Source organism: Pithys albifrons, chromosome 10 (assembly GCF_047495875.1).
Source record: "Pithys albifrons albifrons isolate INPA30051 chromosome 10, PitAlb_v1, whole genome shotgun sequence".
In the NCBI taxonomy this organism is placed as follows: domain Eukaryota; kingdom Metazoa; phylum Chordata; class Aves; order Passeriformes; family Thamnophilidae; genus Pithys; species Pithys albifrons.
The window spans coordinates 4,474,987-4,489,434 of NC_092467.1; the positions used below are offsets into that span (position 1 = coordinate 4,474,987).

The following is a 14,448-nucleotide window of genomic DNA, read 5'->3' on the forward strand; positions in this document are numbered from 1 at the left end:
CCCAGAAACCAGTGGTGACCAACACTTTAGTTTAGTCAGAGCAAACTCCTCCAGCACAGTTCCCAGCAGGAGCCCTACCTCCCAAGGTAGCTGACAGCAGGAAGTGTGTCCCATATTTCTTGATCAGGTTCTCAGTGATCTGCTGGAGGGTTGGGCGCCGGCCCAGCAACCTGATGTTCCGGAAGAACTCGGGGGCCAGCGGCAATGGGGAGCCAAGGAAATTCCTTCTTTCCACAGCAAGATTGTTCACTTTCCAGCGGCCAAACTCTCTGCAAAACAAAGCAGTTCTTGTTCAACAAACATGTCACTCAGACAAATGTTGTTCATGTACAAGCTGCTCCGCTGGGTTGAGTAGCTGGGGGCGATGGGTGGGTGTTGCCACGAGCCCTGACAGTGATGCTCTGTTGTGTGGGAGAGGCACAGGACAGCCACGAGTGCTCCTGGCTAGAAGTGGAGACAGGACTTCAGAACAAAATAGTTGTTTGGAAAGAGAGAAATAAAACCTGAGCTTTCCACAGAATCGATACAAACAGCACCATCAGGTCAGGGCTGTTCCTGACAGGCACCACGACTAACACTGCCCAAGAGATCACAGACTATTCTGAGTTGGGAGGGACCCACAAGGATCATCGAGTCCAACTCTCAAGTCAATGGCCCACACAGGGGATTGAACCCATGACCTTGGCATTATTACAGCCAAGTTTTAACCAACTGAGCTGATCTCAGGTTGCTGCTGTTCCTGATGGGGTTTTGTGGTCTCTGATGTGAAGACAACAGAGGATTTTAAATGCCTCTTCCAACATCACATTCTTTCTGCAAAAATAATTTTGTATGGGCATGGGGATGCCCTTTGAACTTTGTGGAATAGTTAGTGTGAAGGTTCCATTTCCCTTGTGATTTTAAGCCCTAAAACCACCAGATTTGCTACACTTTGAAACTAAAGCAATGATAGCCCCAGATTTGGACCCAGATTTTTGTTGGCACCAGGCAGATTTTAAAATCATAACAAGGAGCAGTGCCTGTTCTTTGCTTTTGGATGATGAGTCACTTCGGTACACAGCTGGATAATTTGAATAATCCAGAGGTATTCTATCACACCACAATTAACCTTACTGCTATAATTCCAGTTTTCTGTACTTTTGGCCTCCATTTTGAGTTAAAACTCAGACAAGAAGATTGATTCCTAAAACCTTTTCAATTGTAGGAGGGATATAAGTGAATTCAAAGGCTTGTCCCCCTTCCCCTCTCCAAAATAAATCAATGACAGCAGGGAAAACAAACAAGCTCATTGCACAGCAATAAACACATCTTTTATTCATTTACTTACCAATTAAGATACCAGATAGAGTTATTAGTGAGAAGGACTCCTTGTCCTCAGCATCAAGCCATGATGCACAGCCTTGGCAGGAGCTTTGCTTTGCCAAGGCACCAACAGCTGCTTTGGCTGCAGACTCTGAGAATGAAGCCCAAGCAACCTGAAGACCAGCCTTTAGCTCCAGCTTTGTTGAGTCACTCCCACAGCCATGTCAACTAAGATTCCTCTCAGATAAGATTGTGGAAAAGTAAAGAGGTTAGGGGGCTTGGAAGATTCTGGGAAGGTGCCAGCTAAATAGAGAGCAACATTCATTTACAAAATGAACACACAAGCCAGGGGTGAGCCCTTCCCAAATCTTCGTTCGCCAAGTCTAACCATGATGATGATGATGATGATGACACAAGCAAGGGAATCAAAGCTGCAGGAAGCAAATAACCTTTGAGGGAGGCCTGAATCAAAGCAGGTGCTTGTGGCTGAATGACCAGGGTGAGCTATGGGACACATAATCAACACTGGGGGTTTAATACTTTTAAGTTCACAGTTCTTAGTAGAACCCTGATAAATTGTACAGTCCTTCTGCTTTCCAGCATCCTCCTGTATCTCTTGCAGGTCTGAACTGTCCTATCTGCAGTCCAGCTTCCATTTTCATGCATAATAGTGACAATTTGAGGCCTATGAACTGCCTTTCCTCTCAGGCACAGCCTTGGAGATGCCATTTTTTTACCAAAATAAATGTGAAGAATGAGGGTAGGAAGAGATTTCTTTAACTTTACTGAAATTTAATGCAGTTTACAAGCCAAGAGCATATGACTAAAGAGATCCCCACAGTTCTTAAAGACTCTGCATGTCCCCACTGTGCCTGAATGAGTATTTGGAAATTGCTATCTCATAGGGGACTTTCCAGCTTAATTGTCAAGTTCTGAAGTTTTGTCTCACAAGTTTCCTTTCAGGAAGCTACAGAGCAAATAACCACTTTGTTCAGCTTTTATGGAGCTTCTGCTTATCAGGAGAAAGAAATGAGAAAAATTACATACAAACATTTTTGTCTGCAAAGTAAAAAAAGTACTCATTGGGCATATTGACCACATTAATGCAGACACTAAAAACTGTGAATTGCTCTGCACTGTAAATGCAAATTTCATGAGAAAAACAAACGAAAATACAAAAAATCTCCCACTTTTTTGTTTAAATTCTGTGCTTTATAGTCATATTGTTCATTTGAATACATCAGAAAATGCAGGTTAATTGTAGTTCCTGAACAGACCATCAAGATCCAATTGCTTTGACACCAAGAAAATAATGCAGGTTTTATGATGTAAAATATTCTTTTTATACCTCGATGAAACTTTTTCTTCTAAACTTGCTATCTGGGCTAAGGGTCAACCACAAGATTAACAGAAAAGATGCACTTCTTGCCAAAGCTATTTTGCTGCCACCCTTAATTTGATTTTCATTTAGAGTATTTAAGGACAGAGAAGAGCATCCTCATCCCCTCACCTCCTCCCTTTTTAAAGCAGTCAAAAGAAATCTCACCAAAATGCCTCTTGCTGCCCATGTCCCACCTTTGGGACTGAAGAAGAAACTCTCCCAGAAAAACATTTCATCCTGACTTAAATGCTGAGGATTTCTCAGAAAGCCTCCCCAACCTGTTGTGGAATGAAACTACACAAAATGTGCTTTATTTTCAGTTTGGTCATTGCCAATTTCAGTTTTCGTTCTTTGGAGCTTTAAATGAATGTCTGGCAATTGAAAAATGTTTCTAAATATAAGATATTTTCTGTGTAACTGATTCCAGCTCTTGTCTGAATCTCCTTTTAACCCTGGGCCAGGCTAATTGCCTTCCTTTGTGTGGCCCTGGGCACAATGGGCACACACAGCCCTTCTCCAGAAGCAGCAAATCATTTCTTGGAAGAGCTGAATTGGAAACCATGGCCTCATCCATAACACATTCAGAAGAATTCCCAAGTTGAGGTTCCCCTGACCTACTATAAATCCTTTTTTTTTGCTGAATCCAGAGACAGGGTTGTTCCAGCACTAGCAGAAATTTATTTGGCTGAAGCAAATTTGAGTTCCTTCCATTGGTTTTTGCTACAGAAGAATATTTTTTTCTGTATTCTGTGCTGTATCAGACAGAAGAAGTAGGCTAATGCTTTTGTAAAGGTTTTCCCATTATTTTTAGGTTCAGAACATATCAATGGAAACAATTATTAGTGCAGCAAGTCATCATCCTTTGAAATTCACTGCTGAGGAATCTGGGGGAGTAGAATATGGAAGATGGAACTTTTTCAAAAGATGACAGTTTTATAATTCTGCCACAGACCAAAGTGAAGCTTTTAGAGATCTAAAAAGCAGCTTCTCTATTTTGCTGAAGTCTTTCCTAAAGGAAATATTTTGGAATATGGAGAGATGAAGACCTAAACCCTTTGGGAGAGACAAGAAGGAGCTTCATCTCTGAAGATAAAAAGAGGGACACAGGACAGCAAGAGTGAGCTGCCTGTCTGCAGGAGCAGTGGACAAGCAAGAAGTGATGAGCAGTTTTCCCAACAGGAAACTTGAGGAAATATTTCACTTTTCACATTCAGCAGGAACTGGGTTTATGAGAGTAAAGCTGGGATGGAGTTCAGGATGAGGATGGAGTTCAGGATGAGGATGAGTTCTAGACCAGTGAGTGAGGTTTTCACAAATGCTCACTGGGTATGGGACACTCACTAGTAACCACTATTCTAAAATTAGAGCTATTTTCTCTTTTTAGCAATAACATAAAATCATATCTTTTGTTTGTATGACATATAAATATGTCTATTTATTTACCTATCCATCTAATTTGCCTTTTTTTATTTTAATTTCATCTTGCAAGCAGTGGTATATCCTCTCCTGCTTCCTTTTCCCCTCTCTTGTCACCCTTTGCTGGCCTGTTTGTCTTGTCTCTCTAGCACAAACAATTCTTTGTACCAAATGTGCCTTCTTGCCCTTTGGAAATCATGCTCCTGCCCCCTGCCAAAGGCAGACTAGCAGGTCTGACAGAATTAATAATCTTCTGAGCAGAGAAAATCCTGCCTTCCAAAGGCACTGGAGTGCCATTCATCAGGAGAACACCTCCCACAGAAAAGCATGGCATCCATGCTGGCTGCTGGTCAAGAAAACCAATTATCCACCAAGAACAAACACCAGAGGTATGAGAAGCTCATCCTTTCCTACTCTTCCTCTTCTTCTGCTGTGTCAGAGCCAAGAGCAGCAGCTGCTGTGGCTCTCAAGAAGTGAATAGCAGGTGGTACCCCCTGTGCTGCCCATCTATTTCCAGCCCCAACAATATGTTACCCATTGGATGGAGTCCTTAATGCTCAGGGCAAAGCCTGTTTTGGAGCAGGATGATGGCTCAGAGTTCCTAGGCTTGTACAAGAGAGAGGAAATCAGTCAGTCTGGCTTCTAGGATGAAGCCCATAATGAATCATGTTATTATCATAAGTACTGCCAGAGGCCATGGCCAGCATTGTCTCCATCTTCCTGCATAGCAGAACCACAGATTTGTATGTCCTGGCCAAAATCTGTCTCCTGGCTGGCTGGGTGGAGCATCCAGGGGAGCCCTGAAGGGCAGCAGAGCCAGCTCTGAGCAGCTGGACTGCAGGATGGCACAGCCTCTGGCTGCTGGAGGGGCTCTCCTGCCATCACTTCTGCTCTGAGAACGTTGGGTTGAGGAATGACCAGTCAGGGAGTCAGTGTGAGGTGAAAACAAGCACAGTTTAAAATACAGATATCATTTCAACTTTTCTTTAAATTATTTCCTACCATTTCTTAGTTATGTTACTCTTCTATGACATTGAGAGTGATGATTAATCTCAGGAAACAATTAATGTTCTGACATGAAACACCCCCTAGCAAAGTATCATACAGGATGTGGACAAGTTTTTAGCTTGAAAGAAGCTTAAATTGCAAGTGCATCTGAAAAGACTCCTGGGGCAGCAGCCAACAAGGGCTCTCAATGTCTCTGCTGAGTTTCAAGCTTGCTTTTCCAAATGTGTACCTAAATTATATATTTGCTTTTACCATTGCATTCATTTCACTACATTTTAAATCATATGGTATGGAGAGATATAGGGAGAGCTCTATACAAAACATCCAGATGAAGGAAATTTTAAAAATGCCATTGTGCTCTAAAATTGTCGTGTGTAGGAGATTTGAAATGGGAATATAATCCCTGCTACTGCAGAGGATTGAACCAGCCTACAAAGAGGCTTACTGTGAGTCTGATGGATTCTTAATGACAACAGTCTCTCCTAAGGTCTATCACACAAAACAGAGCCCAGGCAAAATTGGCATTGTTAGGCCTCCCTGTAAGGAACTTATGCAATTTATAAAACAATATTATTAGTGGTAGGATTACCATTGCAGCCTAGTGTGGAGAACACTCTTGGAGAATGAACTTCATACTTCTAACACAAAAGAACTCTTCTGTGTTCCTTTCCTTAATGTCTTCTAAATGAGACAGTTCCACTGTTAGATGGTGAGGACACCTCTGCTTTAACTGGGCTGGAATAGCAGTGGGATTCTGAGCCCAAAGTTTTCCCACACAGCTGCAAGTTACTCTGTTGGCAGAACAGCTCAGTGAGACAATACACACTGTTTGGCTCCTCCTGCCTTCCTTAAAAGCCTGAGGATTCCAATGCCTGAAGCCATAGCTTGAGTAAGGCCAAGATGATACACAAGTAGCTTCATTTTACAATAAACTCCTGAAGGGAAGTTCTGGCCAGGTGGGGGTTGGTCTCTTCTCCCAGGCACTCAGCAATAGGACAAGGGGGCACGATGGGCTCAAGCTCTGCCAGGGGAAATTGAAGTTGGAGATCAGAAAACCTTCTTTGCAGAGAGAGTGCTCAGGCATTGGAATGGGCTGCCCAGAGAGGGGGTGGATTCCCCATCCCTGGAGGTTTTTTCAGCTGAGCTTGGCCGTGGCACTGAGTGCCATGATCTGGTAAAGGGACTGGAGTTGGACCAAGGGTTGGACTTGATGATCTCAGAGGTCTTTTCCAACCCAATCAATTCTATGAGTCTATGAAACTCAGAAGGAAAAGGTTGATGAAGCCTCACAGTGCTCACAATTTGCATCAGGCACTGGCTGTGGCTGGGGCAGTGGAGGCTGCCAGGAGGAGGGACACAGGGCAGGGAGAGCCCGGCTGTGCCCGGCTGAGGGGCAGAGCAGTACCAGCCATGTCTCCTCCATCCCTGGATGCCAAAGCAAGGTATGGATGCAGCATTTAGGGGAAATTGTACCCAGGTTAATTCCTTTGCAGAAGCCAGGCTGTGGATGTACAGGGAATCACAGGATCACAGGATATGCTGAGGTGGATGGGATTCACAAGGACCATCCAGTCCAACTCCTGGCCCTGCACAGGAACATCCCCAAGAGCCATAAGAGTCATACTCGGTGTCCCAGAGGATCATCCAAACACTCCTGGAGCTCTGGCAGCCTTGGAGCCATGCCCACTGCCCTGGGGAGCCTGCTCAGTGCTCACCACCCTCTGGGGGAAGAACTTCTTTCCAATATCCAACCTGTCCCTGCCCTGGCACAGCTCCAGCCATTTCCTGGGTGCTGTCCCTGCCCTGGCACAGCTCCAGCCATTCCCTGGGTGCTGTCCCTGCCCTGACACAGCTCCAGCCATTCCCTGGGTGCTATCCCTGCCCTGGCACAGCTCCAGCCATTCCCTGGGTGCTGTCCCTGCCCTGGCACCTGGCACAGCTCCAGCCATTCCCTGGGTGCTGTCCCTGCCCTGACACAGCTCCAGCCATTCCCTGGGTGCTGTCCCTGCCCTGGCACCTGGCACAGCTCCAGCCATTCCCTGGGTGCTGTCCCTGCCCTGGCACCTGGCACAGCTCCAGCCATTCCCTGGGTGCTGTCCCTGCCCTGGCACAGCTCCAGCCATTCCCTGGGTGCTGTCCCTGCCCTGACACAACTCCAGCCATTCCCTGGGTGCTGTCCCTGCCCTGGCACAGCTCCAGCCATTCCCTGGGTGCTGTCCCTGGTCCCACAGAGCAGAGCTCGGTGCCTGCCCCTCCTCTGCCCCTCCCGAGGAAGTTGTACCTGCAATGAGGTCTCCCCTCAGTCTCCAGTTCTCCAGCTGGACACACCAAGTGCTCTCAGTGCCCTCACACACTGCCCCTCCAGACCCTTCCCCATCTTCACTGCCTTCCTTTGGACACTCTCTAAGAGCTTAATATCTTCTTATATTGCAGCACTTGGTCCCACCAGTTTGATAAGAGAGGGTTCCACAGCAGCAATATCCCATTACCTCACAGCTACCTCCCGGCAGTTCTGAAATAGTAAGTACAGAAAATATTTGCTAGGATAAAGAAAAAAAAAAGGCTTTTAAAGAGGGGTTTCACCCAGGTGTGGACAGCACCAGAATCAGGTAATAACCAAGCCTGTGATATTCACAGATTGTCAGGTGAAAAAGTTCTCCTTACTAGCACAGGTCATAAAGCTTTCAATGTTTATTATGATCAGTTAAGCAATGGATGATCTGCCACAACCTTTACTAACTGTTAGTTACGGTTGATTTTTCTATTCAAGGTGAAGAAGAAGGGAGTTATTTATGTAGTAACTGAGGAGCCTTCTGGAAATCTCTACCTTTGTATAAAAACTTGCTGATAGGGAGAAACTTTGCAATATGAGCACAGTAAACACAACAACTTGCCCTGAGGAAGAGAAGAAGCTGGGCCTGATAGCACAGAACACATCTCATCTATGTCCCTGAAAATTTTCAATTATCTAGAAGTGATGATCAGAAAGAAAACCATTCAGGATATAATAAGATCCTTTTCAACATATTTCCCCTTGCTGAAATGGAAAGTATTTCTTCATTAACTTTGGGTTCCCAATTGTCTGGAATTTTCTCAAGGTCAAAACAGAAAGGTTTGCTGAGCATATGTATATTTTCCATATTATTAGTTACAGTTTTTATCTTACAATAAATAAGCACTATCATTAGGATTTCTTTTATCTTAATATACAATTCCTTTGAAACATCCTAGTAATTTTTTCTTGCCTTTCTCTGCCTTTTCACCTTATCATCTTCCTAGCACTTGAAATTCTACTTCCAGAACTACAATTCATCACTATCAGCTTCAGCATCTTCTTGCATTATGCATAGGAAAGATGTATAAATGTATGAATGAATTTTAATAAAACGTATATATTATATATCAAGAATGTACTCAGATATATTTCTTTTTTATGACTACCCCTAGTCAGATTACTGTGTCAGCCACTGTGGCATCAGTGATTTGAAACACCTCACCTGCCACGAACACCAGATGAACACAGGAGGAACAAAGGTGGCTCTCCTTTTGTCCATATCTCCATAACACATGCACTGAACAATTCCTCCTCTGATGGAACCATGGAATTCTTTGTGAAGTCCCAGAAAGAGGAACAGTCACTACACGTGTTGTCCTTCCTGCACCTTCTTGCCCTTGCAAAGCAAACAGTTATTACTGTGGGATTTGAGGGAAACCTCACAACAGAAAACTTCATTTGCATGAAGCTTTTTTCTCCTTCACCTCGAACCTGGGTGTTGTTGTTCCATCCTTCTAATACATTGTTCAGTAATTGCTTGAAGCACGACCATGCAAAGTGCTGATTTTGTTTACATCACTGCTGCAAACTGGAGTCATCTCTTGACAGTTGGTAATGATCATACAAGTCATGGAAATAAAGTCATATTATAAACCACGTAAGGATTAATCCTTGGAAAGGATTATTGTGGGTGAATGCTTTGAGAACAGCTAACTCTTTAGAATCTGATGTCCTACAGAAGGAAAAATGTCTCTTTCAAACTGGAGGAGAATCATTTGATAGGAAACAGCATTTCCAGGCTTTCAGGTCTTTCATAAACTCATAGATGTGCTGAAGTTTCCAGGAGCTGCCTGAGATCTTCGATGACAATATCTTGGATAGTATAACTCAACTGTTATTTTAAGGTTCTATTCATCTTAAATAACCTTCAGAAATTTTTTTTAATCAACATATTTTTCTACTGCATTTATTCAGGCAACAACTGGAATGCAAATGGTTTTGTGCAGTGGACAAGACCTGGCATCTCTGTAAGAGCCCAGATCTCATTTTCAGAGGGAACCAGGCATAGTCTCTGTAGGTTTTCCATGTCCTTACACCTTTACACTGCAGCAGAATAAATATTTTCTTTTTTTCTAGCAAGTATTCTGGGATACAAACCATGTGACTAGTCAGTATGTACCTGACCTTACAAGGTTTGGGAAGTAGCTTCAGGGATTTTAAGAGCAAAGTGTGTTTTAGGACCCTCATATGACCATTGCACTTGTTTCAATGTAGAGAACAACCCTTTTCAGTCTCAGTTTCCCATCTGGAAAATGATAGGTATTGAGACATTTATGGAAGTCATAATACTTCTCTTTGTAAAATACTATTGAAAGTACAATTCTGTGCCACTCTGTAATCAGAAATGTCTGCATTTGGGAGTTTAATTAATGCCTTGCTTCAGTACAAGAAGAGCAGGATTTTACAAGCTGCACCTGGGGAATGACAGAACTGAGTAAAAGGCAACCAGGAAAATTTAGAGAATAACCTATTCAACTATTCTTCTTTCTCCTCCCTTTGTTCTCTTGAATTCAAGACTCTAATATTGTACATCTCACTACCTTGAAGGGAAACTTGGAGTTGCCAATATTTTATTTCTGTCTTCAGCCAGTCATGATCACTCTTCATTAGCCTGACAAATAGTTTAGGGGTAGAAATTCCACAACCCTCACCCCAGCCATGCTGCAAAATGCATTTTGTGTTATAGGACAACAAAGCACAGTGACCCAGAGCATCTGTCCAGGGACCAGCAAGAGCAGAGCTGACAGCCCTGCTCTGATGAGAAGACAACACAGCTGCCTGGAGAGTGAACCTGTTAGGGAAGCGTGGCTGGAACCAGGAGGGAGGAATGAGGAGTTTCCCCAGGACATCCGTGCTTGGAAAGGGTTTAATTTTAAATGACCACATGTTTGGGGGCAAAAAGAATGGCATACAGGGTGCAGACAGAAAAAGGATGCTTGGGATGGGATTTTAAATGCCTCTTCCAACATCATATTCTTTCTGCAAAAATAATGTTATATGGGCATGGGGATACCCTTTGAACTTTGTAGAATAGTTAGTGTGAAGGTTCCATTTCCCTTGTGATTTTAAGGGACTTTATTTCACTTCCACGCAGCAGTGGAGCTTCATTAGCTCTAAGCAATCACTGCTGCCCCTCACAGTCGTGGCTGTTTGTTCCCCTTGAGATGCTCCAGTTGCAATTCTCTGTATCCCTGTGCAGATGAGCAGGGGCCTTTGAGCTCCACTCTGATAGTGAGACCTGGGCACAAACCTGCCAGAACCACTTCTGCTCAGCCAGATCATAACCATGAATGGCACCACAGGGTGATCTAAGCCACGTATTTCTAACTCCTCAGGAATGTGCCAACAGTCAAAGCTGACAAGGTTCAGGTATATTTAGTTCCACAGGCAAGGGGGCTGTTCCACTTACACATGCCTTGAACATGTTGGGGAAGGTGCACCTGAGCAGGATAGAAGGATCAGCTGGTTCTAACATCTTGCATCGAGCTGTCAGTCAAACTGCTGACAGCAGCAAAGGTCCCTTATTGCAGCACCAGAGCTGAGATTAGGGGGCATGCTTGACATTGGTTTATTTTGATAATTGTGTCCACTGTCACTGTAAACTGCAGCTGTAGCTGTCGTAGTTAAATTGTCCAGAACAAACTCCTTCAAAGAGATGATGCAAGACAGACAGAATCAGGAGACAGCAGTGCAACCCTTTGCCTCCTGAAGCCCTTTTGGTTTCTACCTGTCCTTTACTGCAACAGGTCTTTCACCCCAGTCCACTCAGAGCAGACAGAACTGCTTGGCACTTTGTGTTTGTTGGCACTTTGTGTGTGTTGGCACTTTGTGTGTGTTGGCACTTTGTGTGTGTTGGCCAAACACCCCCCCCATGTAGGACACTTCTGTGACAAAGTTATCAACACAATAAGAACAAAAAGTTGGATATTTCAGGGGCTTCTGTGATGACTTTCATTTCCCTTTTTATATAACACGAAGACAAATAGAAGTTATGGTAAAAAAAAACCCAAAACACTTCAGAACTCTGCAAAAGATCATAAAATAATAAACTTGATATTAGCTGAGGGGGATTAGTTTGCCTGTATCTTACTTTAATCCAGGTAAATCAAAGAATAGAGACAGTCTATGGAAATTAATCCCTCTGGAAAATATAAGCATTTAAAATGTGCCAAAGAGAATGATTAAAATTAAAGATGGAGTAATTTTAATTTAAGGCAGAATCTGGTCTTCTAAATTCAGCATCTGCTTCAGTAAGGAGTAAATATGCTAAGAGCCTGTAATTCTCTTTCTCCTTTCCATCTCCCACCTGGCTTTTGACTTAATTGATTAAAGACAATCAAAAATAGGTATAAAAATTGTAAATGCTCACCTTTATTTTAATCTATACCCAGACATTTGAATATCTAACTTCTCCCCAAGGCACCTTTACAAGGATGAGCCATCAAAACGCCTTCAAAAGCTCAAATAAAGCAGCATTCCTCCAAACACAGGTCTGGAAGCAGGACTAATGAGGCAAACAAAGCTGAGTTGGGAAATGGCTGGGGAATGAGGAGTGGAGAACGTTTGTTCTGCACCTGCTGTAATGATGCAAATGTGTCTGAGCCTCCCGAGGCCTGGCACGGGGAGGTGTCCTCAGTAATGAGGCACAAGTGGGTGTTTGTACCAACATCAAAGGAAGGCAACTTTCTGGGCTGCTCCAGTGCCTAATAAACACACTTCAGCCCACTGGTGCTGGGCAAGATGATTCTGAGCCTTGAGGATTCAAGAGCCTCTGATGCTGTTAACAAGTTGTGACACTGACTGAGGATGTGCAAAAGCAAAGTTATCCAACACTGGTGAAACACCAGCAGCTGAAAGGGTTTTGTCCTGAAGAGACACCAATCACTAAAAAAAAAGTTAAACTTCAAGTGCCTATTTATTAATTTGTAGTAGGTATAAACAAGTGCATATGCATAATTATGTTTTGTGTAGCATATGTAGTTTAATGATGCACTAATAATCCTACTGCTGATAATCCTACTGCTCTGTAAATCAATTAAAACTGAGTTCTGTCAGAAAAGTTAGCAGTCCTGAGAGGCTAGAACACCTCGTTATCTATATTTAGAGACTATAAGAGAGGAAAGAAGTCAGCAGATGCAAATTATCTTTCACATCAAGTCCCGAAATTATAATTAGCACCACTGAAAACGGTAAAATGGACCCTAAGTTTCATATCCAAGTCTGCTCTATGAGAGCTCAATACAAAGCTCAGTGAAGAGACAGAAAATAAATACACAAACCACAACATTTTCAACTGGTTTTTTAAGCCTTCTGGCCTTAAAACTATAGTTGAGTAAATTCTTCACAACCAATGCCTGATCAATTTGAATTCTTTTTGTTCACAGCATACCCGGTAGCAGATTATTCTCCGTAGCTTATTCAATATTTGAATGTGCTGAGAATATCTGCCTTGGATTTCGTACTGGGGAGAATTCAGTGTATCTACTTGACACCATTGCCAGAGTGCCAGTTAACTGTGATCACTGCATGAATCTCCTTTGATTGGATTAACATAAGTGGGAAGCAAGCAGATGTGGAGCTGAGCTGAGTCACATGGGAAATATGCTGATCTGTCCATCTCAAACCGCTTCCGAGGCTTTGCAGAGAGAACAACTTCAATTGATGGGGGCTTTTTTTTTTTCCAGAACCGTGCAAAGAAATGGATACTGATGTTGACCTGCCATACACACAAAAATTAGGTTATTCAATCAAAGAGGGAAAGTTACAGCATCTAAAACCCTCAAAGGAGACGACGTCTGAACGTGGCAAACGATGGAGCTGAAAAAGCACCTTACGCATTTGGTATCAAATTGCTCTGAAAGAATTGGATCAATAGAAAGTTACCGAGGCCAGAAATCCAGATGGTGCTGCTTTCAGCCAACTAAAATTAGCTTCATTGGCTTTGGCTGACTTGTCTCTCCCTGTTGATCTATGGGAATTTATGGAGAACTGGACAGCAGCCAAAGCTGTACCCCATTCATTACCCTGTGGCTCCAGCTTTTGCTGTTAGAGGACAGCACAGTAGTAGATCTTTTTTAGCTGAAGCACGTCAGAAATTTGATTTTAACCAACAGTTTGATTTTCTGGGATGAAAATTGTTTGTTAATCCATTTTCAGAATACAAGCGTTTTTACTTTATTAGCCAAAACCTCAGATGACTTTAACAGAATAACTAAGGGCTTTTTAATCACCCCCTGAATATATCAGCCTTGGTGGTTTCAGATGTGATTCGTTCTTCTTTGTTATTTATGTTTTAGCAGTGTCCCAGTACCTTAAGCTACATTATTAACAAGGTTTATTATGTAAATTACACACCACAGTGAGTTGCAACTGAAATTCATGCAGCCTTCTATTAATAAATAAGTACTAATAAGCAAAAGTAAAATATTTTGCTGCCATATCTTACAAATATTGTGCCCCTATCAGAAAATGACACAATATGCATCTACAATATATGTGGATGATAGGAAACCCTCAAAAAAAAAAAAAAAGGGTGGTGTCAAATAAAACACATCCCCAAATTGACCTTATCCCAAGCTACTCTGAGGAGATGTGACTATTAATATTTCCCACTGATTACCAGTGTACCACACAGCTTTTAAGGCCTCTAGCATGCAAGTTGAAAGACACTTCTGAAGTCCAGTGATGGTGGGTTTTACCTTACAGATCTATATTTAGTTCCAGCTGTACCAGGTCAGAATCAAAGGCAAAAAGGCAGAACTAGAAATGCCTGAATTTCAAAGTGCAGGAAGGTTGACTCAGAAAGGTCATTGCCAGTTAATCTGTACATTGCTCCATTGAAATCTGAACTGTGGGTTGTTAGAAGTATTTCTTAACAACTACTCACACCTCTTAAGCAGCACCATAAGTAGATAAAAGTGAGAAGAATTTGGTCAGAACATCCTCTGGAAGCTCCCTGACAACTAGCAAACCTCCTGGCAAGAAAAAGAAAGGCTGTGGAGTCTTA

General features: G+C 42.8%; 1 protein-coding gene across 2 annotated transcripts in view; it reads right to left on the reverse strand.

Annotated features, from left to right (window-relative positions):
• The window catches only part of BRINP3 (BMP/retinoic acid inducible neural specific 3), a 201,706-nt gene that overhangs the window by 96,251 nt on the left and 91,007 nt on the right, over nt 1-14,448 (reverse strand). For both annotated transcript variants that reach the window (XM_071564940.1, XM_071564939.1), the window contains exon 3: nt 79-269. In XM_071564940.1, coding sequence (XP_071421041.1) covers nt 79-269 — 191 coding nt within the window. The remainder of the gene's footprint in view (nt 1-78; nt 270-14,448) is intronic.